General features: G+C 42.0%; 1 protein-coding gene across 24 annotated transcripts in view; it reads right to left on the bottom strand.

The window, feature by feature from the left end:
- Nucleotides 1–26,632, bottom strand: part of RBFOX1 (RNA binding fox-1 homolog 1) — a 2,063,692-nt gene that overhangs the window by 908,068 nt on the left and 1,128,992 nt on the right. For all 24 annotated transcript variants that reach the window (XM_060648405.3, XM_060648402.3, XM_060648403.3 and 21 more), the window contains one exon: nucleotides 15,449–15,496. In XM_060648405.3, the coding sequence (XP_060504388.1) occupies nucleotides 15,449–15,496 (48 nt within the window). The remainder of the gene's footprint in view (nucleotides 1–15,448; nucleotides 15,497–26,632) is intronic.

Consider the following 26,632-nt stretch of genomic DNA (forward strand, 5'->3'; position numbering starts at 1 on the left):
ATGAGTCACACCTACTGTCTTTAACCTTGAATGTGATTAATAACTATTAGATAGCTTCACTGAGTCCAAATAATATCACACCTCTGATAGACTTCATAAGGAAACAAATGATCAAGCAATTAAAAAGCACCTGTTTGATATTGATACTTGACAGTTACCATCATCTCTATTTAGTAATCTCAGCAGTTTTAAAGACAACTTGGAATGTAAGAAGATAGTAAAAATGTTAAATGACACATGATGGTTTTAATAATTCTTAAAATTATTGGCATAGGCTGATAAACAAAGGGCTCCAACTTGTTTGGAAGAGTGGTCCTTGACTGGTATCCATCCATGAGCAAGGTGAAACAGGAAATTGAAGTCATTTCCGTGATAACCCCACCAAAATGGACATCTAATAAAATACATACATACATCCCAACGTAAGACATGGAATAGATCAGATTTAAATGGACAGTTATGTTTCAAGAACATCAGTATCTGCTTGAGCTTCATGACTAGCCAAAGGTGTGGTGACCCAGACTTGGTAGAGAAACTCCCACCCAATGGCTCGGGGGTGACAGCTAAGAAGGCTTGATCTCAGGAGGTGGCAGGGTTCTCTCTTTGCGATCGTCCCATCCATTTTTTTCCAAGTTGCTGCAAATCTCAACAGGTCCCATTTCAGCAAACATGAAGCATGTTCATTTGGAAAACTTTACCTGCTTGAATCAGCAATGTTTGCTCAATAGATTTAGTCAGGTATTGGATAACAATCCTGTAAACTCTACTTCTGCTTTTCAAGAAACAAAGAAACAAACAAACAAAAGAGGGCTTCTTTCAAGGACCATCTCATCAGTGGGACAGTTATTTATTTTATATATTTGGCTCCTTGGTAACATTTCACTTGAGACACTTCTTATAGACTATGGTGTCTTCTTTAGAGATTTCTTTTTACCTGTGACATTCTATTTCTCAACAAGAACACAAGTTGTTTATCATGATTTCTGTTTATGGCTTTTAGTAGTATTACTACTATTGACAACCATGCATTCGATAATTACTATGTGCCAGGAACTGGGCTGGCAATTGAGATACATTATAAGTAAGGTTCACAACAACCTTAAGAGATAGGTGGAATCATTGTTATCTCTTTGCAAAAGAGGAATCCGAGTTGCAGAAAGGTTATGTAATATGGCCAAACTCAGCCCTAAACTTAGTGTTGCACATCTTCTAATAGGGTAACTCCATTCATTCCATTATGACCATACTCGGGGGTCTCCAGAGAAACAGAATAGAAGATATATGTACATATACATATACATGTACATATATACATATATATACATACATATATATGAAAAGAGAGATTTATTTATTTTTCTTAATGTTACTTTATTTTTGAGACAGAGAGAGACAGAGCATAAGCAGGGGAGGGGCAGAGAGAGACACACACACAGAATCAGAAGCAGGCTACAGGATCTAAGCTGTCAGCACAGAGCCCGACACGGGCTCAAACTCCTCAACTACAAGATCATGACCTGAGCTGAAGTCAGATGCTCAAATGACTGAGCCACCCAGGCGCCCCTTGAGATTTGTTGATTCATTATGAGGAATTGGCTCATGTGGTCAAAGAGGCTGAAAAAAACCCATCATCCACCATCTGAAAGCTGGAGATCCAAGGAAGCTGGCAGCTAATTCAGTCTGAAGTTCTGAGAACCAGGGGAGCCAATGGTATAAACCCCAGCATGAGAGCAGGATAAGATGAAATGACTTGTCCCAGCTTAATCAGTGAGGCTTGGGGGCATGGGGCCAGGCAGGACGGGGGGAGGAGGTCACCAAAATTGTTCCTTTTTCTCACTTTTGTTTTATTCAAACTCTCAATGGATTAGATGAGGCCCACCCAGCTTGAGGACAGTGATTTAATTTACTTAGTCCACTGATTCCAATGTTAATCTCCTCTGGAAACACCCTCACAGACACACCCAGAAACCATAGTTAATCTGGGCATCCCATGGCCAAACAAGTTGACACTTAAAATTAACCATCACATAAAGAAGATGTGGTATATATACACAATGGAGGATTACTCGGCAATAAAAAAGAAGTGAAATCTTGCCATTTGCAACCATGCGGATGGAACTAGAGGGAATTATGGTAAGCGAATTAGCCAGTCAGAGAAAGACAAATACCCTATGACTTCACTCATATGAGCATTTTAAGAGACAAAGTAGATGAACACAAGGGAAGGGAAGCAAAATTAATATAACAACAGGGAGGGGGACAAAACATAAGAGACTCCTAAATATAGAGAAAAAACAGAGGGTTACTGGAGGGGTTGTGGGAGGGGGGATGGGCTAAATGGGTAAGGGGCATTAAGGAATCTACTCCTGAAATCACTGTTGCACCATATGCTAACTAACTTGGATGTAAATTAAAAAATAAATAATTAATTTAAAAAATTTACCATGATAATGACTTACTTTCTAACTCTCAAATCATAAATCAATGAAATTATGTTTGAACATGAAAAACATAAATATTTCTCTTTCTTCATGTGAATTTTATACTTGATAGTAGTCAGAAGCTCATGCTATATTATAGGATGTATTTTTGTTCAATATGACATCAATTATTATTCGTGGACCTCTGACACTAACCTATAATCAGTTTTAACATTGACATTATACTCCATCATTATGTACTCAACATAATAAGCCACTCCCTTAAGGCTGGGCAATTGTAATAATTCATAGGAATAAGATTGGGTCGAAGGAGTAGTTATCTGCATGGTGGATCATAGGTACGGGTACTCTGGTTTTTGAACGAGTTTCACCAACTTGTGGCACAACCGGTAAAGAACGCAGGAGCCAGTTTCACGGCAATTTTGCTAGAATGGGAAAGTATGTCAACATCGCCTATTTGGTAGGCAGAAATTAGTATGCCACACTGGCTTTACTTTGCCTTTTTGTACAGCTATCAAGGACAGGTGTTCACCATGTGTTTGTTTCTATGTGATTCTATCCTTTGTGTGAATTTTGTGTTAGCTCCTTAGTGATCACTCGCAAGCTTTTGTGATTTCCCCATGAAGAAACTTCACTCCTATTGTCAGGGCAGAATAAGTATTTGTCAATTTATGCATTGATGAATTATATCAACCGAAAAATTCAATTTAAATAGATCAAATTAAAAACTGTATTTTTTTCCTTATTCCAAGTTATGGTACTATTTTGAGGGGATGCAAAACATACATTTAAGTTCTATTACTTCCTTGACCTGATTCTCTGTATACCATAGGAATCAGTTATTTGACCGGATCAAGGGCCTGGGAAAAGCTATCAGCCTCCCTGGCTGAGTCATTCTGCTTGCACGCCTCATGACCAGGATTTGCTTCCTGATGTATCCCTTAACCAAACGCTAAAACATTTTGAGCTCCACATATTTTATGTTCTAAAGGATCTGTCCTGGGGCGTCTGGGTGGCTCAGTCGGTTAAGCATCCAACTTCGGCTCAGGTCATGATCTCCCAGTTTGTGAGTTTGAGCCCCACGTTGGGCTCTGTGCTGACAGCTCAGAGCCTGCAGCCTGCTTCAGATTCTGTGTCTCCCTCTCTCTTTGCCCCTCCCCCACTTGCTCTCTCTCTCTCTCTCTCTCTCTCTCTCTGTCTCTCAAAAGACAAAAAATAAACATTAAAAAAGAATTAAATGATCTGTCCTCCAATCCACCGAAAAAACTTTCTGGTTAAAAAGAAAATATGAAAAACCTTTGGTTGACCTGCAGATTCTGATAGCTTTTAGTCTGCAATGGCTATAGTAAAAGATAATGCATTTTTGATGATTTTATTCAAAAATAAATTCTAACCTAGGGGCGCCTGGATGGCTCAGTCCTTTAAGCTTCTAACTTCGGCTGAGGTCATGATCTCACTGTTCATGAGGTCAAGCCCCGTGTAGGGCCCTGTGCTGACAGCTCAGAGCCCGGGGCCTGCTTCGGATTCTGTGTCTCCCTCTCTCACTACCCCTCCCCTTCTCCTGCTTTGTCTCTCTCTCTCTCTCTCTCAAAAATAAATAAACTTAACAAAAAATTTTTTTAATTTATAAATTAAATAAATAAATAAATAATAAATAAATAAATAAATTCTAACCTATAATAGACCAAAAAATAAGCCAATTAAAGGGATAAAAATTCAATATAACACAGGCACATGTTTCTGCATGCCTGTGCATATGTGAATTTGCACGTGTGAGAATGTTTTCCCCACTCGACCTTTGGATTCTGTTGCTACTGCATCAAGTCCCATCAAAAATTATTTCAGCACTCCAGCTACTAAGATGGATGGTATAATCCCTGGGTTTTCTGACCTTGATCAACATGAAGAAAATTTCAGCTGAACTGTGCAAAAGTTCTGGGACAACATAAATCACATTTGGACAGGACATGCTTTCTATCTAAAGTGTCGTAAAGTCACCCAATCACATATCAAGAAGTGGTATAATAAAACACACCAAGTGAAGAGGAAAAAAAAATTAATTAACACTCACACCACTCATCACAAAAGAAGCCGATGGGCATTTTTTTTTTTTTTTGAGAAGAGATGACAGAACTATGCTAGAAAACTAGCTGTGCATTTAATTGTTTCCTAAATGAATTTTAATTCATAGTTGAAAGAAGTATCAGTAAAAATTACACAAAAAATAGACTTGCTTTTTTTGAGTAAAATAAATGACAAATGAAAGTAACAGCTATAATTAATAGTATTAAAATGTAAGCAAGTCAGCCCCAATTAATACATAATGCAAGGAGATGACAGACATCTTGTAGATAAATCACACTTTTAAAATTGAGGTTTCAAAAGCATAACCCTACCTGAGGCTGAAGTCAGGTAACTTATGACCAGAAGTAACCAAAGAGAAAAGGCTTCTCAAGGGCCTAGGAAAAGTGAAGCTATATGTGTCTAGCATAAGGCTCTTATGTATTAAATTGTGTTTAAGCCACGCACCATCTATAAACATACCAGTGGCTTCACGGACTGAAAATCTGTAACATAACAAGAAAAACAGGTGCTCAAAAGTAAAGACCAAACAGAGAATGAAACAGAAGCATGAAGTGCCTGTCTTCTCTTCATCTTTGGGCTTAAATGTGAAGCATTTAGGGTTGTTTCACTTATCAGTTGCCAGATTCAACTTTCAGTGCCAGGAACCACCTTTTTCTGGCACACACACTGTAACTCCCCCTCCTTCACCCTTGTCAGGCATCACTAATCAAACGTGCACTCTTTCTGTAAAACCCAGGGCTCAGACTCCTCATCAACACAGCACTCTGTACAGACACCCTCAATCAATCTGAATTAATGCCAGAAATTAAACCTGTTTCCATTCACTGGCCTACACTTGTAGGTAGGCTTTCCAACCCTCTCCATGCACCCTCAACCAGATTCATAAGTGCATGCAGGATACACAGAATCTTCGACTGGTAACTGGGGACCTGGTATCTAGTTTTATCTTTCCTATTTACTTAGCTATGTACTTAACTGGTCCTACCAGTTTTACTTAACTTCTCTCATCCCACTGGAGATCCAAGAAAATGACACCACAGTTAAAGAAGACAACAAAACAACAAAAGCATATGGTAGAATGTAACAGGGTAGCCTGCATTTCTTGAAGGCATATCATCTGCATAGCCAGGATGCTGAGTACCCTAAGTAAATTAGCTCACTGGGTCCCACAGTCACCCCCAAAAAGTATCTACTCTATTTCTCTCCATTTTACAGCAGATCATGAGCATCTGCAAGGTTAAGTAACCAGGAAGTGGCCAGGCTGGGGTTCAGACCCAGGCCTTTGAGAATCCTGAGCTAAAGCTCTTAGCCAGTCTGTTATGCCATGATTCTTTAGACTAGCTTCCCAAAGCCAACATCAAGGCTGACGGGAGGGTGTTTCAGGCAAATGGCCTGATCCACCTCAAGAGCTTTTCACTGTGCTCTATGTGTTACATCTTTGCCCGAGGTACTGCTGAATGTGCCCAGCACCCCTCATCATCTGTCATTTGGGTTTCTGACCCATCAGAGGCTAATTTAACTCCACACCACATCCATTTTAGAAGCTCTTCCAGTTTTTATGTGCCTTCCCCCACCCCCCAGCCCACCACTACCTTCAAATTTCCCTAAAATAAATGAAAGAGGAAAGGATGACTAACATGTCATTTTCAAAGTTCAGTAAAAGAGAAGGCATCAGCTAACCTGCAGATAAAATATAAAAGGCAGGTGCAGAGACCCATCCTAGAGTAAGGAACTCTTGTCTACAAAAATAACTCTCAGTCATGCAGAGAAATGAAGCAGTGACTGGAACCTGAGCATTTTGATCATTCCAAAAAGCAGACACATTGAGGACCTCAAGATAATACTTAAGGAGGACTGATTAAGAGGAAATTAAATGAGAGATGCATCACAGAATTCCATTTAGGACTGGCCCGAGGTATTCCTATTCCTTCGAGGACTTTGCTACAATAATTCTCAAAATCAGAGCAACCATTTACTTGTGTGCCAGGAACTGAGCATGCTGGGCAGTGAGGACCATTTGTTTTCTCCTGTGTAGCATCCTTGGCAGAAGTAGCATAGTCAGTGGTTAAGAATCAAAGGCAGACCCTGAGTTGGAATCTACCCTATACTTACTACTTAACTGTTAGCTAAGTCCTCCTTCCCTCAGTTTTCTCATCTGCAAAATGGGGATAAATATTGTACCTATCTTAAAGAATCTTTATAAAGATCAATAATAGAATGTACATAAAGTGCTAAAAACAGAGTCCAGTATATAGTAAGTGCTCAATGCATGTGAGGTCTATTACTTATCTGCATTTTCTCTTCTGGAAAAACAATCAGTCAAGGTTTCCTTTGGGGACTATACTCTGCCATACTCCATTTACGTCATTCAGCTGGGGCCCATCCTACTTCCAGTTGTGGATGAAAGCAGACAGACTAGCTGAGTACTGCTTTCCGTAACTAAGTGACTCAGGTTAAGCCAATGGCTATCATCCCCTGCATTTGTACCGAAACCACTGGAAAGGAAGCCCTCTCTTTCCGCAGGTAGAATTTAAGCCTGTAGCTAGTGATCCCCTTTTCTTTTCTACCACATTTGTATTTAAATACCACAATCCAACTAAACCAGAAGATAGCCCAATTTTGCTGTTATGAGACCTAACAGGCTGTCTTTTCTTTTTAATCTTTAAGCTGGTCCAAATTGGTTTTCTCTTGTGCCATCGAAGATGTCCTAATATAGCCCACAAGAACACTATATGGCACGCATTATCTATCCCCATTTTATAGATGGTATGACTGTGGATCAGAAAGCTAATGTGGCTTTCCCAAGGTCTTATAACTACCAAGAGCAGAACTAGGATTCAAACCCAGATCTGCTCCCCAAACTGTTTTCTACCATATTACATTGTTTTTTTGAAATAAATCATGTAGAAGTGAACAAAAATGTCAAAGATTTCTTGGCAGCAACCAATTTTGGAGGAGAGGGAGTCCTCTCCAAAGTTGACTTCCATCCCCTGTCTGAGGTTCTGGACACATAATTCCAGACCCTGGCATTTATCTTCTCTACTTTTGGCTAGTCCCCAAGTCTAAGTCGAAATGATGTTGAGTCTGGCTTTTGATGGGCTACATGTGCAGCTCTCTGTCAGAATGTCCCAGGATAAGATGGGGTCTGTTGTGGTATACACACCAAATCTCATGAACATCTCAGCAGAAGGCAAATCTATAAATGTGGGTTGCTTTGCCAATGCTAGATGGCACCATTCTTTGGTAGGATATGGTGGCAGCAAGACTACAATGCTGCCCCAAACACAGCCAAACCACAGGCTGGGTAGTGGCTGTGGATTCATCTGGAAGGAGAGCCTTGCTTGATAGGAATGATGGCTAATAGTGTGAAGAAGATTCAGGGTCTTGAGGAATTTGCATGAGAAGAAGAATGTAATGCCCAGAGAAAGGGTAATCAAAGCAGACAATAGCTTTGCTGGTGTTAGATGACCCCACCCTACTCTTTGGCCAGAGATAGTGGGGCCAGAGGTGACCTTCCGGAGGTTTTAGGGGTCAAGCATAAGCTGTGGACAAGTAGACACCATAGGCAATGGGAGAGTCTTCATGTATCTGATTATTTCACACCATCAAATCACATTCCATGTAAGATTTCATTCTGTGACGCAGGACTCACTCTCAGATTTGCAAGGCCATAGGTGGCTTGGCCCTTGCTCACTTCCTGCTTCATCTCAAGCCACACACCTCTGTTCAGTCCCTGAGTCATGCCATGTTTCTTCATCCAGACTTCCATCTTTGAACGCCACCCAGGAGTCTCTCCCCCTCTCCCTGCCTTCAATTGCAACTCAAATATCATTGCTCAGGGATGCTTTAATTTCCATTTCCACTGCTTTGGGGAATCTTGGAGCATCTCCCCATGTAATGCATACACATCATGAGCCTTAAACAACATTTGGAGCAGAAAAGAAATCCAATCCCCAGACAAATCCTGAGTCTCACCAAATGGCACTCACTGCAATCTTTGCCCTTGTCCTCCTTGAGTATCTCATTTCAGTCTTTAATGAGGAACTCGTCCATGAATACTTCCCATTCCAGGGAGAGGCCCTCCGAGTAAGGAGGACACCTTCCCCTCTGTCTTTGTTCTGCCTGTCAGAGCCCAGAGGACTACTCCACCCCTAGCCCCACAGCAAGAGAACAGTACAAATAGAAAACCAACTCTGATGACTGCTTTGTGCTCATTTTCAACCTCACTGCCATCTAAGCCTCTGAAATCCAGGAGATTCATTTCTTGTCCATGTCAATCAACTCCTTCACTTCTCATGGCAGCCAGCTGGATGCAAATACGTAAGGCAGCCAGCCTCTGGCATGTCCCTTGATGGAGCTGCCCATGACCTGGGGTCAAAGTCGCCAAACCACATGGATAGGTCTGATGAACTCTCCCCAAATCCAGACCTTCCTCTTATCTCCTGTGTGGTTCTAGCTCAGACTCATGCCCTCTCATCTGCATTCCAGCCTGGACTCCTGATTCCATCTTTGCCCCCAGCCAGTCTTCCTTACAAAGTTTGAAAATTCCCAAATGCAAACCCAAATCTCTCCTCTGCAAACACACCGTCTGAAAACAGTTCCTTAAAATCCAGTTATTTGCAATCCTTATATACAATTTTTCAACATCCATCTGATTTTCATTAAATCCACTCAGTTGTTTTGTTCTTAATGAATATGTTATAATTATAAAAGACAGTCTTAGGCAGAATTATTTATTTATTATCTATTTATTTATTTAGAGCATGAGCAGGGGAGAGGGGCAGAAGGAGAGAGAGAGAGAGAGAGAGAGAGAGAGAGAGAGAGAGAGAGAATCTGAAGCAGGCTCCACACCCAGCTTGGAGCCTGATGTGGGGCTTAATCCCATGACCCTGGGATCATGACCTGAGCCAAAATCAAGAGGCAGATGCTCAACCAACTGAGCCACCCAGGTGCCCCTTAAATAGAATTTTTTAAAAGAAAATTGTATACTGAAGTAAATGGAAAGAACAGTATCCTTTGTCATACACAGAATGCAAGCCTAACTCAAAAGTAAAATAATGCTACCTTGGGGTTTGTTATGAATGAAACAAAACACCGACCAAGTTACACCTCCTTGGTGCAATCCCAAGGTCTGAAAAATAACCAAAAGAGTAACTTCAACACTCCTTCACTGAGATGATGCCATGTCCATGAGCCACTTGGAGGTATTTCATTTATCATCTGAAATCTGACTCCTGTATTTAGCAATACTGGCCCCAGAAGATGCGGTCCTTTTCCACCACACATCTTCAGAAAGAGGACATCTGGCTGGAAACCCAGCACCAGTATGTCTGAGCACTGGCTGGCCTCACCTTGCTCTAGGCAAAGCCTTCATCGTCATGGCATCCCTGCACTTAACCATGGCCAGACACTGGCTGCATCTGTGTGCTCTGGCCTCTCTCCCTGTTTCCTTAGGAATTCCTCTTTGGCAAGTTAGTCACACAAAGTTTCCAGCACCTCTTTGGTTCCATACACCTCTGGCTTCCTGCCCTCCCTTACTCTCCCCTTCCACTGGGAGGAGCGACTGATGCAAAGCTCTGATCCATCAGCAAGGCAAATAATACCCTCCATAATCTTCTATCCCTCACTGCCTCAGTCTCCCCTCCCACCACTCTCAGACATGCACACTAGGCCTGGACGTACCTGAAACATGCCACATTCTTTGACGCCTCTGTCTTTGCCTGATGAGTTCCCTCTGCCAGGAGGGCCTTCAACAGACTCCATCTCCAGAATTATGCACATAAGTGCTCCTCTGAATCCACTGAGATGTAGCTTATAGGTCTCAAGCCCTCTGCATCTCTTAAATCTTTTCTGCATATGTGTTTTACTTGGCTTGCATGGTGTTTTAAAAATCAGTAGCCTTCCATTAAAATCCATATTTCCAGACTGGCTGAGAAAAATGGCAAAACTAAACATATATTCCACATGGCAACAGGTAGCTGTATCACAGCTCCTGTATATGGGGCCACTGCTCTGGAGTTCGCTGCTGTCCCCTGCGCTTCATTTTACCCCACAATAGGATTCCTGCCTGGACCCAGCAGACGGCTGAGTTTATTTCTTGACTGAGGCCAAGCATCTTTTCTTGGGTAAAATATTCCCCAAGTCTACTAAGTCCCGTTGGTTGTCCCTTTCTGTGAGCCTCCATAACACTTTCTGGGGACTTGTCTTTTTTTAAAGAGATTTAATTATAAATGACATGTGACGCCTGTAGGTGCAGACATTAGCAAAACAAAAATAAGAGTAGATACAGTTAACTGTACTCTTATTTTGTGCCAGGCATTCTATACACTGCCTTATGGTATTATCAACTCCTCAAACCAAATTTTCAAGTGAATTTTATCATCTTTAATTCACAGACAGACAAATGGAGACTGAGACAAGGTAAGATAGCTTCTCAAGGTCACAGTGCCACTAAGTAGTACTGGGATTAAAACCCAGGACTTTCAGGCCCCAAAACCTATGGTTTTCACTACCACACTATGTTTACTCCCGTGTTGTGAGCACAGGATTTCTAATCCTTGCATATACCCTGGTGGAAATACAAAAGCTAAAACTGAACCACATCTATTGGAAAGAGAAGCCAAAAGTACACTTCTGGTGCTGTTTTCTCTTGTCCTCAAGACCAGAATTAGTCCTGGCATCCCCACCACCAGGTGCCAATGACTCAGGAGAGGGTTGGGGCTGACAAGGCTATGTTAAGTCTCTACGGCAAGTCTCTACTAGCCTTTGACAAAAGGGGCTAAAAACGTGAGGGCTGAAAGGTTGCCCCAAATTGAAAGTCAGATTATGTTGTTGGCAATGGATGAAGATACCATTCTGGGCACAAATTCATCTGTTGGAAAGCACAAGTCTCTGACAAATTTAATTCTCATGTTTGTGTGTGTAAGAGAGTCTAGCATTAGTCTAGCGTTAGTTAGAGCTAAGAGCATAGCCTCGGCAGTAAGAATCTCTGAGTTCAAATCCTGGCCTCTGTAGTCACTTGACCTCGGGCAAGTCACTTAAGCTCTTCCATTTTTTGACCTGTGTAATGAGGGTAATGTCGGTCCCTGCTACACAAGGTACAGGAAGTATTGGAGGCACTTAGGAGTCTTGATCCAGGGTAAGTATCGTAAAAGGGAAAAGTCCGAAAGCTCAGGGTTAAGCCAGGCAGACGGCATCTACTATGAATCCCTATCACAGCTCCAACTGGATCCAATCTGAAAGTTGCTCTAACTTTGAAAACAGCTCAAACTTCCTTCCATGCAATTTCATAGCAGATCTGAAACTGTTTAGCTGCACCAGCCCAGGCGATAAGTGAGGAGAGGAAGGCCTGTCTGTGTTTATAGCCTTTGACAAATGGGCTCTCATCTCCTCCTGACAGATTCTACCCCCAGCTGATCCATCCACCTCTTCTGCCGTCACCTGAATCACGGTCTTCATAATAGTACTGAAATTCAGATGGATTTCACACCACAAATAAAAATGAATTTAAATGCCTCAGCTCCCCACCAGCAACACGGGTACTGTAAATGTCAAACGCACGCGGTTTTGCAAGGCCAGACGGCCGCTCCGAGTGATGGGTTACCTTGTGTCACCTTTGCTAAATCTGCATTAGCTCTGTGGCATTCACCTGTGGGAGGAAACAATCTGAGCTCTGCTTCCCACTTAAGGGTGAAAAATGCTGCCAGCCCTTGAGAGCTCCCTGTGACAGCCTTCTGGGTGATGCTAAGAAATGGCCAGAAAGCCATCTACATGCAGGTCTATTCACAGGGGCTCTGCTAATTGGTGGGCTTGCAAGAAAAAGGGAAATGTAAAACAGGAGGCACACCCAAGTACACACTGTGAATCTCTCCACACACAACCAGGCAGGGTTCTCCTTGCCAATGTCTGCCGATGGAACATATGCATCTGGGATAGAGAAAAATAGACACACAGGAGAGAAAAACGATTCTCTCATTGGGTCAATGCTGTCAGGTGGAACCAGCCTGCGTGCAGACCCGAAGAGCAGTTACTTCTCTTCATTAGGATGAGGGCTCTATCTCTTGCAATTCAGCATTTATCTCCCATCATTATACCTGGTCTGGGATTCAATCAGTTCAAAAATGATTCAGCTCAAGGTGAACGTCCCTACCAAATAGGATGGGGTGTGCAACTGGAGGGGGCAGGAGGGAGAGACCCTATTAGACTCTAGAGCAAAGGTGAGATCTTGTTCTCAGAAATTCTTCTATCCAGAAGGTACTCAACCATACACCAATGTGTAGGTGTAAGCACACAGATACATCCACAGATAGAGTATACACTGAAGAGAGGCAGACAGGAAGGAAAAGTGAAAAGAAAATGAAAAAAGGAAAAAAACAAACAGTGTTCTTAAACATGCACCGAGTCCTACCGACATCAGGTTAAGCTTTCTTAACTAAAGGAAATGGAGCTTTAAAGAAATCACTGCTGGTTTCCCTTCAGAGCACTCAGCGATTCGTAAAAACCCACCCGGGCCAAGGGGCTGTGTCTTCAGAGGCAGGCTGACTTATTATGGTACCTCTGTCATCTCTTGTCACTTCAATTCCACTTTATCAAATTACTGATTTTGCCAGAAGCATTCGGATTAAATGGAGAGGGGCGCGCACACACACGCAGGACTGAGTGTCATCGCTTCAATGGTGAAATTTCATAATTATACGTCAGGGTGACAGACGTTCCAGAGTGCATTCGAGAGACTGGATGAAGATCACTCCAGATGCCACGGCCGCTGTCTCCCTGCATGCCCTCGCACCACATCACGGTACATGGGGGTGGGACTGGCACTCTTCAGTGGAGGGCGGGACACTGCCCCTCTGGGATGGCTAGGGTTGACATTTCCATTAGGAGGCAAGACCCTGATGTAAAGAGCCTCCCCCAATACCTCACCCCCACTCCCAACCACATTAGGCGACCCAGAGAAGCTACTGCCCAAATGTAAGAATCAGCCCAAAAATAAACTGGAAAAGAATTGGAGAGGAAGAAAAGTTTTCCTTTCAAACAGAGCGAATAAAAAATCCTTAGAAAATAAGACGATCAAAATGGAAGGAGTCATTACAACTGTTGCTTTGCCAGGAGTCATCACCAATTAACTGCAGCAAAAGGGGTGTGGTTAATTCATGTATCATCCTTCATGAGCACTCATGTTTGGAAAACAACAGGTGAACCTGTTTAGAGATGAGGCTTTATCTAAAGTGCCTGACTCAACCCCACAGGCTATGACAAAGCATAGAAATGCGTGTGTGTGTGTCTGTGTGTGTGTACATGTGTTACTGTTTTCTGAAAACAGCTGAAGCCATGTACAGAATGATCACATACGACTTTTCCCCACCAGTCGGATCCACAGACTTGGGAGATCCTTATCACCATGATGTATGAACCAGTGGCAGTTTGGCTAGGTAGAATGGAGCTATGTGGCCAGCTTTCACTGCCCAGAGATTATCCTGGCTGCTCATTTATCTTGCTGGTGATGGAGCGGATATTGTTTTAACAGCATCAGGTCTCCTGGTATCTTTCAAACACTACTGGCAAAGAAGGTACCAAAAAAAATAATACTCAACAGAAACATGCTTATGAATTCTACAAAAGTCCAAGGGAAGTAGAAACAACCTGCACGTAGGAAGCAGGGCAGGAGACATGCTTTCACTGTGATGTGGGCAGAGTGGCTGGGGCAGATCACTGGTGGTACGACCGGTAGGAACAGATGAGAAAAGACTGTAGACACATGTTCAGCCTACGTTCCATTTGTCCAACTCACAAAACACACACCCGCAAGAATGCCGACACGCAAACAACACCGGGGATGCAAATATGAGTAGAAATGCCTTTGCCTGAAAACAAGAGCGACCCAAACCTGGAAAGGAGCTGAAGATCAGGCAGAGAGAATCTCAGCTACCGTATCATTATTCCTTTCAACACGAAGAGATTAACGCTCCTTAAAATAATGCACCATAATTGCCTTTTATTTAAAAGCAAATTTTGTTTTGAGGAGTGCTCAACCACCTTATTAATCAGCAGATGACTGAGCTATCACCAAATCAGGGCTGAAAACCTCTGCTTGACATAATACCTGCATTCGACAATAATGGTACAGTTGCACAGAGAAACATCTTTCAAAATTGTGGAACGATGTCAAAAGTAGCTGGGAGATATGTACCCTCAATTCACTTATTTGACCTCTTTGGATCCAAGGCATTAAAGGCAAAATTTGATCTGCTTGGATGCGCTTTACCAGGGAAACATCTGTGAACTCTTGTCAATAAGGACAGACTGTGGAGAACAATTATCTAACAGCTGTTTTTCCTGAGGGGATCCACACCAAGTATAACAGGAAGATGAATGGGGGTTGGGGTGACTCTGAAAATGTAGGAAATGACCTCCCCTCCCTGCCCCCCAAAAACATCTCACATAAATAGATTTATGTGATAGAAAGTAGCCGCTCATGTAAATGTGTCATGATGGAAAGAAACTGAGGCAGCCTCTCTTTCAATGTGTATAAAAACCAAATATAGGGACAAAGCTTGCGAAGTCCAATATTTTATATTTTATCTCATATGTAAGATTATAATCATCAATGATGTTCAACAAAAATATGAAATGAGTTAAGGATAAATGAGCTATGAGAAGCATATGACTAAAATAAAAACCGGCACCAAGTTTTTTAATACTTAATTATGTAATGTACTCTTCATTGAAGCCATTAGAGATAACAGAGATTGCAAAGAAAAAAAAAAAAAGACAAATCTTTTAAAGTATGACTGTATTTAAGTGTCTAATATCAGTACATGAATCACCTTTGCAAGCCACTGTCCAGCCTTTAAACACTTGGGTTTATATCATAGAGTTCTTGTTTTTTTGGGGAACCAAAAAGATGAAAAATACTGACTTACCTTTCTGTCCTCTATTTCCACACAGGTATTGCAGTCTGCTTTGATATCCTGAGAGGATGAGAAAAGAAAGAGAAAGAACAGGAATCAGACTTATGGTCAGGGAACATTCAGCAGTGTCGTTGAAATGCCCTTTAAAATAATAAAAAACCCACGCTCCTAATGGTTGTTTCTCAAGCCATTGCTCTTTATAGCCCTTTTAAGAAGTATATGCCCTGGTGTTTGCATTAGAGACATATGGATGTCATAACTAAGCTTTATTACATGCAGATGTGGGGTGAAGGCAAAAGCTATGGATCAGAGGCCACAACAAAGAGAAGCTGATGGCTCATAAAATAATATGCCCCCCCCCCCCCAATACCTTTATTCACATCAGCAGGAACTGCCCTCAACTCTCTCATTCCAGATTTAGGATACTCAAATCTACCTTCCTTCAACACAAAACCATCACCACCTATTTTTTTTATGTTTCTGTCTGTCCAGCTATCCACCCTGTCATCCATCCATCATCCATCCATCCATTTATCCATGCATCCATGGTTCCTTCCATCCATCTTTATTGTACATCTACTTTTTTATGCACTTTTTCATGTTGCTCTGGAATGTAAAGATGAAAAAAAAACATGGTTTCTACTCTCAAGGAATTTACCAGTTAGATAAAATGTCTCCCCCACCCCACATATGTAATTGCAATATTCATTCACTAATGCATTCAGAAGATATACATTCAGCACTGTTGCTCTAGGAAATGAAGACTCAATAACATACAAAACACATGGAAAGTCCTGCCCTGGAGAGGCTTACATTCTGCTAGAAAAGAAAGACAATAAAAAAGAAACATCAATAAATGGTATTTTATAAGAGGATATGTACTACGAAGAAAAATAAAGCATGGAAAAAGGAATGGAAATGTAAGATGGGGGAATAAAATTTTAAATTTAAAGAGAAGTGGCAGGGGCGTCCTGGTGGCTCAGGAGGTTGAGCAACTGAATTGGGCTCCAGTCAGGATCTCACAGTTCATGACATTGAGCCCCACGTGGGGCTCTGCACTGACATCTCAGAGCCAGCTTGGGATTCTGTCTCCCTCTCTCTCCTCCCCTCCTCAGTTCACACACACACACACACACACACACACACTCAAATAAATGAATAAATAAATAAATAAACAAATAAACAAAACAATCATTAAAAAAATATTTTTAAGAGAAGTGGCAACTGAGCAAAGGCTTGATGGAAGTTAGGGGATGAGCCTGCTCCTGGGGAAAGAGCATCTCAGGCAAGGGAGAGCAAGTGCCAAGTATCGGACACAGTTAAGCTACAGGAAGGAGGAAGGAAGACTCGGGACAGGAGAGAAATTTATTAGGAAAATAGTGGGAGATGAGATCTGAGGAGGATGTTGGGCTTTATTCTGAAAGTAGTGAGGAACCACTCAAGTTTTATCGTGTTTTATCTTGTGGCAAAATACATGTAACATTTACTATTTTGACCATTCAAAGTGTTTAGTGGTTTAGTGGCATGAAGCGCTTTCACGTTGTCGCGCAAACATCCCCACCCTCCATCTGTAGAACTTCTTCATCCTCCAATTGAAATGCTGCTCCCATTAAACACTAAGTCCCCACTCCTCCCGCCCCCAGTCCCTGGCGGCCTCAGTGCTACTTTCTTTCTCTGTGGGTTTGACTACTCTAGGTACCTCATAGGGTCAGTCTGCTACATCGGCCACAACGAAAGACCACAGATTGGGCAACTTTAATAAAAGAAACCTATTTTTTTTTCACAATTCCAGAGGTCACAAGTCCAGAACTGAGATGCTGTCAGGGTTTGTTTCTGGTAAGAACTCTCTTCTAGGCTTGTAGATGGCCACCTCCTGACTGTGCCCTCATGTGGTCTCTTCTCTATATGCAAGGAGAGATCTCTGGCATTCCTTCCTCTTCTTATAAGGACATGAGTGCCATCAAGCTAGGACCCTATGACCTTTTAAATCTCCATTATCTTCCTAAAGGCCCTATATCTAAAAACAGTCACATTGGGGGTTGGAGCCTCAACATATGAATTTGGGGATAGGGTACAATTCAGTGTATAACACTCATATTAGAGGGATCATACAGTGTCTGTGCTTTTGTGTCTGGCTTATTTCATCTGGCATGTCTTCATCTAAGTCTCAGCCATGTAGTAGCAGATGTCAGAATTTCATTCCTCTTTAAGGATGAAGAATATTCTATGTACACATTACATTTTGTTGACCCATTCATCCATGGATGGTTGTTTCCAACTTTTGGCTATGATGAATAATGAACATGGGTGTTCAAGTCCTTGTTTTCAATTCTTTCACATATATACTCAGAGGTGGAAGCTGGATGGAGTCCACAGGTGTCTTAAAGGATTAGAGGTGGAATATGAGAGAAAGACATAGGCCACGAACCATTCCAAGGTTTTTGGCCTGACCATTCTAGAATGGAGATGGGGGGCTATGGGTAGCAGAATAGTGTAGGGGTCTTCAAACAATAATGGCTTGGGGGTAAGTTAAATCTATAGAAATATTTATTCTCTCATTGATAAGTACTTTGGTCTATTCTGCTGATGCGTCCTTGGGAGAAAGTTGATTAAGTGGAAGGCCATTACCATGGTGATTTATTAAGCACAAGAAATTCTAGGTCTGTATGAATCAAGAATGGAACCTAAGGAGACAATATCATAAGGTGAAGGTTGTTTTTTTGTTGTTCTTGTTTTTTGTCATTTTGTGGGGGTTTTTTGTTTTGGGTTTTTTTTAATTGTTTGTTTGCTGGTTATTTTTATGTAACAGACTGTTTCAATATCTGTAAAATGAGACTGAAACAGTGAACAATGATTGAATGACTCCTTGGTGCCCAGAACTGGGCAGGTGTTTTTCATACTTGTCTCTAAGCTCCCCACAACCAAGCAAGGTTGGCGTTTTTAGTTTTACCATAAAAATATTGACATGAGTGATTAGGTAACTCATCCTAGGTCACACAATGATGGAGCATAAGTCTACACCTGGAAATGGCTCCTACACTAGGCACTTTCCACTCTTTCAGGTAATTTTATTTTGTTTTAGTCAAGGTGGTTGGTCAGTATGGATAATTCAGGCCCTATGTCTCATTATGTTCCTTCCTTTTTTTTTTTTTTTTAAGTTTATTTTATTTTTGAGAGAGAGAAAGAGAGAGTACACAAGCATGAGTGGGAGAGAAACAGAGGGGTGGGGGGAGAGAATCCTAAGCAGGCTCCAAGCCATCAGCGCAGAGCCTGACATGGGGCTCCAACCCACAAACCATGAGATCATGACTTGAGCCAAAATGAAGAGTTGGATGCTTAACCGACTGAGCCACCCAGGCATTATTTTCCTTTCTATGCAGAGGAGGGACATCTAAAGCAAAACTATCTAGAGAAGAGGCACCGTTGTGATTCTCAAAGCATGGTCCCCATAACAGCAGCATCAGCATCACCTGAGAACCTCCAAGAAATGCATATTCTTGGTCCCCACCCAGACCTAATGAAGTGATCCCTGCTTTAGCAATCCCTCCAGGCATTCTGCTAGGGGCTAAGGCTGAACAGTGTCATGACTAGCAGTTCATGCTGAAGCCAGACTCCTGCATCCCAGGTGTGGTGCCATAACATGAGAGCTGTGTAGCTTAGGCAAGTGTCTCTACCTTCCAAAATGCCAGTTGTCTTATCTGTAACATAGGGGTAATATTAGAAACTAGCTATTCAAAGTGGGGTCTGTGCCCCAGAAACTACAGCATCACCTGGGAGCTTGTTAAAATGGAGCATCTCAGGCTTCACCTCAAATAGACTGAATTAGAATCTGCATTTTAACAAATGTGTAGACTGGGGCGCCTGGGTGGCTCAGTCGGTTAAGCGTCTGACTTTGGCTCAGGTCATGATTTTTCTTGAGTTTGAGCCCTGCATCAGGCTCTGTGCTGACAGCTCAGAGCCTGGAACCTGCTTCAGATTCTGTGTCTCCCTCTCTCGGCCCCTCCCCCACTCACACTCTGTTCTCTCTGTCTCTCAAAAATAAATAAACAATTTTTTTTTACTTAAAAAATGTGTAGACTGAATGACTGTGTTCCCCAAAATGCATATGTTGAAGCCGCAAACCCCCAGGGTGACTATATTTGGAAATGGGGCCTCTAAGGAAGTAATTAAAGTTAAATGAGGTCATAAAAGGGGGAACTTTATCTGGTATTTTAAGAAGAAATACCAAAGAGCTTGTTCCCTCTCTCTCTGTATCCATGCACAAAGGAAAGGCCATGTGAGAACACAGAGAGAAGGGGCCATCTCTGACCCAGGACTAGTACTCCCCAGAACCTGACCTTGCTGCCTTCCTGATTTTGGACTTCCAGCTTCCAGAACTGTAAGCAAATACATTTCTCTTGTTTTAAGTCTCTCAATCTGTAGTATTTTGTTATGGCAGCCTAAACTGACTAAGGCAACGAGATTCCTAGATTATCTGCAAAGCCCCAGTCTTGGGGTCATGGGGTCATGGTTTTCTCACCACACCCCTATTTAATCGCTGAAGTCTTTGATTGACCCTGAACCTTTACTCTTACTAACAACTCTCTTGGAGTTCCTCCACTAAGACACATAGTGATTAACTCAGTATGGGAGTGATGAAAATCATGAATTATTTTTAAACCCAGGAGATGCCATCTAGAAACAAGGCAAGATAAAGCAGTTCCTCATCTGTTTTATGCTATTCTGACCGGGGGAAGTATGCATTCCTTTCTTTCCTCCAGTGAAAATATGTGGAGTGTGCAGGGAAGAGTCCATATCCAGTTTTGATTTGCCCACAAAGAAGTGGGAGGTGTTAATCAACTAACTAACGAAATCAAGAAGCCAAAGGCAAGTTTTTGTTTTTAATCTGCCACCACGGACCCATGCAAGTGACTGAAAAAAGCCATCTGGCAGAATCAGAGCTCTTGCCATCTCCCTAAGATTATTCGATTTATTCTTGTCAGGATTAATTTACTAAACCCATGCTGGATTTTTTATTTAGATGATATTGTTGGTTTGTCATGCACTGCAGATCTACACGGGAGGCACCACAGGGGACTGCGCTTGCTTCTGAACAATGTTGGGCTCAAATTGGAAAAATGTCACTTTGGCGGGAACAAATTATTGTTCCCATCGCTCCTCGTAGAGCTGGTGTCTCTGGATGGGCTCCGACCTGACCTTTTCCGAACCAGAGTAGTCGAGTAAGTACTTCAGCCCCATTTGATGACTTCACTAGGAAAACAGCTCAAGTACTTAAGTGTTAAGGATGAATTTGGAGGCATGGACTCATCACTAAGCAATCAATTTCCCCACAGAAGCCAGCCATTCTCCTTTCTGTAGTTGGAAAACTCCAAACAGTGGCTTAATCACTGGCAACAGATAGGATTTTCTACATGCTAAGGAGTCACACTGTTTGGGTTCATATAACTGAATTCCCTGTATGTAAAATAAGGAAAATGATAGCCACTTCATTTGTTGGGAGGCATATCTAACACATGCAAAATCTTAGCATATGTCAAGTCATGGATAAATGTTAGCTATCATTGATGGCACCCTCCAAGTGTCTTTGTGAGACCTGGTTCTGAGCAGAGTATTGAGAACTTAAAAAAAGTTTCTTCTGAGTTCTTCTGGCTTTTAGACATCAAAGCACTTGTGTATCTGTTCTTTTCAAAAGCCGTTCTCTCTCCCCAGAGAAACTTAATTTCTTCTGCATTTTGTATGGTAGTTGTTTCTGATGATTTTTGTAGGTCAGGGATATTTATGCCCACAATTCAGAGAACCATCATCCTGTATCATACATTAGCACCATTCACAGCTCCGAAATGCCCAGAAGTTAAAGGTCCCTGTGAACAGGTGGGGATAAATGTCTGCCAGTGAGATTCTGGAGGCCTCCAAGGATTTAGAAGCAAGGAGTCTAGAGTGGGTGGAATACTAACTCTCAAAAGATATGTCCATGTCCCAAACCCTGGAATCTGTGAATGTGACCTTCTTTGGAAATACGGTCTTTGCAGATGTAATTAAGCATCTTGAAATGAGATCATCAAGGTTATCTTCATGGACCCTAAATCCAATGACAAGTGTCCTTTTAAGAGATAGAGAAGAGATATCCATATGAAGACAGAAGCAGAGACTGGAGTGACAGAGCCACTAGCCAAGGAGTGCCCGTAACAACTGGGAGCTGGAAGAGGCAAGGGAAGCATTCACTCGCAGAGAATCTGGTAGGAGGTAACCCTGCTGACAGAAGATGAAACCATCCAGGGGCACCTGGGTGGCTCAGTCGGTTGGGCATCCAACTTCAGCTCAGGTCATGATCTCGTGGTTTGTGGGTTCAAGCCCCGCATCGGGCTCTGTGCTAACAGCTCAGCGCGTGGAGCCTGCTTCGTATTCTGTGTCTCCTTCTCTCTCTGCCCCTCCTCACTCATGCTGTGTGTGTGTGTGTGTGTGTGTGTGTGTGTGTGTGTGTCTCTCTCAGAAATAAACATTAAAAAAATAAAAATAAAAATAAATAAGATGAAACCATTCACCCTTAGCATCCTTAAAGGTTTGAGTTAAAATTATTCAGGGGGAAATGACATGGGAAACAAAGGCAGAAGGAAATGAAAAATGAAATTAAATTTTATAACCCACAGCCCATTGACAAATACTTGAGGCAGGCAAAGTAGAACATTTCTCCAGGAACCCCCTACTGTCTTCAAGTTAATGCTTTGCTAGAGGGAAAAACAACCTTAGCTTGACAATAGCTAGTCCATTAATATCCTGTGAGTCTTCTTTAGCATATGAAAATCCCTTTAGGAACTTGCCCTTGACTTTACCTCCCCCAACTCCCAAGTATATAATCAGTCTCTCCTCACAATCTTGGGACAGCTCTTTCTGCCCAAGGGTCTTGTCCCTATGCTTTAATAAAATCTTTTTGTATCCTAGACCTCTCAAGAATCCTTTCCTGGGTGCCTGGGTGGCTCAGTTGGTTAAGCGTCTGACTTTGGCTCAGGACATGATTTCACGGTTCATGAGTTTGAGCCCTATACTGGGGATTTGCGCAGAACCTGCTTCAGATTCTCTGTGTCCCTCTCTCTCTGTCCCTCTCCAGTGCTCACTCTCTCTCTCTCTCAAAATAAATAAATAAACATTTAAAAAAAAGGAATTATCTTATAAGTGGAAGAAAAAAAAAGGAATAGTTCTTTCTTGGCCATTGGCTCCAGACCTCCACCACCATGCCAAAACCCCATCGTTGATTTCAGACTTGTGCCCACCAGAGCTGTGAGAAAACACAGTTCTGCTGTAGTAAGCCACAAATTTGTGACAATTTTTTACAGAAGCCATAGGAAACTGATCAAGAGCCTCAAGGAGCTTCCGGTGTAAATCTCTCTTGATACTTGCCTACTCACCACTGAGAAAAGAAAGGCATGATCCAGGGACCACCCCATGAAAGCCAACCCCTAGGGAAGAAAAAAAAAAACCATTTACACAGGCGATTCCAGTGCAACTGCATGCTGTTATGACCACAGGCCCTTGTGTTTTCAGAAGACAGCACCTGAAATCTATGTTAATGATTTCAGGTATCAACCCTGGAAGGGCAATATAGAGAAAAGACTAGGCTGCTTATATTGGACTAAGAGTCAAGTATGGTCAATATCTCTAATGTGGCATTGTTCTCCTGGGCTCAGATAATCACCAAGTCCCAGAGAATATTTCAAAGGAAATACCTATAGCTTAAAACATCTCTCTAGAGCTGGAGGACCAGGATTCACATGACAAGCCCAAATAGGGTTTATAATCAACTACCCTTCTACTGGGGGAGAAATCCAGATGTTTTGTTCTTTCTCTTCAAATGGGACAAACGCTATGACAAGATAGTTTTAATATTAAGAAAAAAATATTTTCCAACACCACACTCCAAAAAGAATCCAAAAATTCATTTTAAATTCTGAATTAACATTTTACAGGGGAGGGAAAAATAAGTTTGCCTCTACCCTTCTGGGTTCTTGGCTAATATCCCCCATAATAAAAGATTAACTACAGAAAAACAAACAGAAGTTTAAACAGAAGTTTATACCTTCTGTATACACAGGACATACCTAGGAAAACTGAGTAACTCTTAAAAGGTCCCCAGACATCACCTTAGCTAACATCTTCAGCTAATGACAAAAACAAAAAGTCAGGTGGGAAGTTGACCTCAGTCAAAGCACAGGAAACAAGTATAAGGTTGGTATGCAATTTAAGCCACTGCCTCTTGATCAGAGTTTCTGGAGACTTAGACTCATCCTTTACTTCCTGGTACAGGGAGGGAGACACCCTTACAAATGGAGATTTCGCTTATAAATGTAAATTTTTTTCTCACAAAAGGGCACCCTCTCTCTTTTCACAGATTCTTTTGAGTCAGGAGCCTCCCTAAAGTAAACATCCCTAAATAATTCTTATGCCAAAGAGGCATATTTGGGGGTAGTACCTGCTCCCTTTCATTTATATATACTTTACTTTTCATTTATATATACTTTTACTTTTCATTAATGATATAAGATGAACTGAAATCTATCTACCCTCTATGCACTTTATGCCTTCCTCAAAGCCATATTTTGTCCTTGCATCTGAATGTTTAAATCTGTATTCTAAATATAATCGACTCATTTAAAGATAATGATTGTGCCCCAAAATTTTTGAAAAAAAAAAAAATGACTGTGTTGTCTTGTAACCATAGTTAGTACAAATTTGTAGTCATGTGTGCCTTGCTGCCAGATTCTTCAGTCTGTGTTCACTCAGCTCAAAAGACCAAGATTCAAATAAGGTTACTTGAATACATAAAGAATAGCATAAAACGTTTGCAGTGACATATTTTATCCACTGCATGCAAGGTCTCCATTCACAAATTTGCTCAGCCCCTGCAATCTCACATATGGCCAGCAGATGGAAGCAAATAACTTCGCAAAATACCAAAAGCACCTAGCAATGTACCACAGCATCCCATTCGTGGGGTCTGTACACGTCTTGAAATAACACAATCTATCTGCTCCCTCAAAACTTAAATCTCAATGACTGTATGCTTTAATCAATAAGCTTGAATTACTTACCAGGGATGTGATCATTTGAGGAGGCATTTTATTATTACGTGTTTAAGAAGGTTCAGTGTGATCGAGATCCCTGTTTCAACGCACACGATAGTCTAAAAAGTTTCAATCTAAATGTGAAGACTGAGACTTTATTTCAGAGCTATTTTGCATGAATTCATACAAATGGCAAAAATAATGTATGTAAACTAAGTTCTCAACATAAATCCATTCAACTAAGAGAGTAGAATCTACTTTAGTTGGCTAGCTCAGAATGCAATGCTGTTGACTTTATAAATGTCTGGAGGAATTGTATGTGTGTGTGTGTGTGTGTGTGTGTCTGTGTTTGTGTGTGTTTGGTGGGGGGCAGGGGTGGTTATGGGATATTTTCGTTGGGAGAGAGCTAGCAGGAAAAACCGGTAAAGCCCAAAAGACCACAAAACAATTCCCAAATGCAGCCTTTCTGCGAATAAAGATAGCAAAGCTTTCATCTTAAAATTGTGACTTCCCTTTTTGAGGAGAGCACCCTCACCCCCATGAATTATTTTGTTCTCTTCATCCTACGCTTTTTTTGCAGCTTAGTTATCAGGGGACAAGAGAGAGTTGGCAGGAACCCTGGCAGCCCAGGGCTGCTGGCTCAGCACACTTAAATTTGATACTGAGGAAGGCAGCCCCCTCTCAGGTAGGAGCAATATGTCACCAAGGTAAGCTCATACCAAGGGTCTGTTTGCAAATAAGAGTTATGCATTGGCATCACAGCAGGGGCTTAATGAGAGCGCTTTTAATTAACTGTAAAAGTAATTACCCATATTAGATGTAAATCACACTTGTTTTTACATGAGGTGAATAATTTTAGTGCAGCTTTTAAGAATAATACTTCTGGAGGGGTTGTCAGCTGCACTGGCTCTTAACAAGTCCACGTGTTTAAAAACAGTATCTAGGAGGAAAACACCAGCCCAGAAAGCCTTGGGTTTGTCACCTGGCTTGTGCCAGCTTTGCAGCTTCTCTCTTCACTTCTATGAGGCCCCGCCGCTAAGCACACCCTCTCCACAGGTGCCTGGGAGAAACACCCCCACTAACACTTACAAATCCTGTCAGGTTTTTGTTCTGTAACGTTTTGTTTTTTGTCTTCTTGGCTATTAGCCTCCTGGAAGATCCCCAGCACTTCCACTGATGGGTTCTTGTGCATAATTAAGGGATTCAGCCGGAAACATATGAACCAGAGGGAAGATGAAGGAAGAAGCCCAACAGGCCACTGGTGAGCGTTTTCCATGAGCTAAGGCAGATACTGTCCAAAGGACAAAACAGATTCCTAAGGAGAAAGTACAGGAGCACCCAGCCCAGGCTCACAGGGGTCCCGGGGGCCTTCGGGGAGGTAAGGGATTGCACCCTAGAGTTCCAGGGCAGCACCCCTGATGAAGGCAGATGTCTGCATGAGCAGCACCAAAACAGAAAGGCAGCTCTCCGACGGACTTATAAAAGGTAGGAGAAAAGATGGTGGTCAGGGCCGGGAGGGAGCAGAGGGAGAACTTCTTGAGTGGGAAAGTGTGCTAAGATGCCATCCTCTGGGCTCCTGAAATTTCCCTGACTTAGGAAAAGTGTGGGGTGGGCCCCTGAACCTCCCTTTTGAACCACAGAGAGGCATAAACAGCCAGGATGGAGTTTGCAAATACAAAATTACTGGGTAATTATTTATACTTTGATAGGCACCTTCATTAAGGGATTTGAAGATGCAATTATCAAATTGAAGTTCAGTGCACTCCAGTTAGGCAACAGAACTGAACATCAGGAAAGCAGAATGAAGGCAGAAAGGGGAGTTTAAGCCCTGCCCACCGAGTGCGCCAGCAACTTGGGTGTCACTCAAATCCTTTTTAAAAACAAACCTGGCCTTCCATTTGAAGAGCATGGCTACCATCGTGATTGTTTTCCTGTCTATAGCTTCCTTTGGGTTTTGGTTGCTGCTGTGTTCTTATTAATGCTCGTAGTTGATCTCTGCCTTAAAACAACCCCAAGAGGGGGTTAGAGCAGGAAATGTACTGGTTTGATAGGATGCCCTGAAAACTTAATCTGGTTCAAGGTCAACTGAAAGAGCAACCAGACCTGGATTTTTTGTCTCTCACAAGGAGCTTTTTATTCC

The sequence above is a fragment of the Panthera onca genome, chromosome E3, assembly GCF_046562875.1.
Source record: "Panthera onca isolate mPanOnc1 chromosome E3, mPanOnc1 haplotype 2, whole genome shotgun sequence".
NCBI classification, from domain to species: Eukaryota; Metazoa; Chordata; class Mammalia; order Carnivora; family Felidae; genus Panthera; species Panthera onca.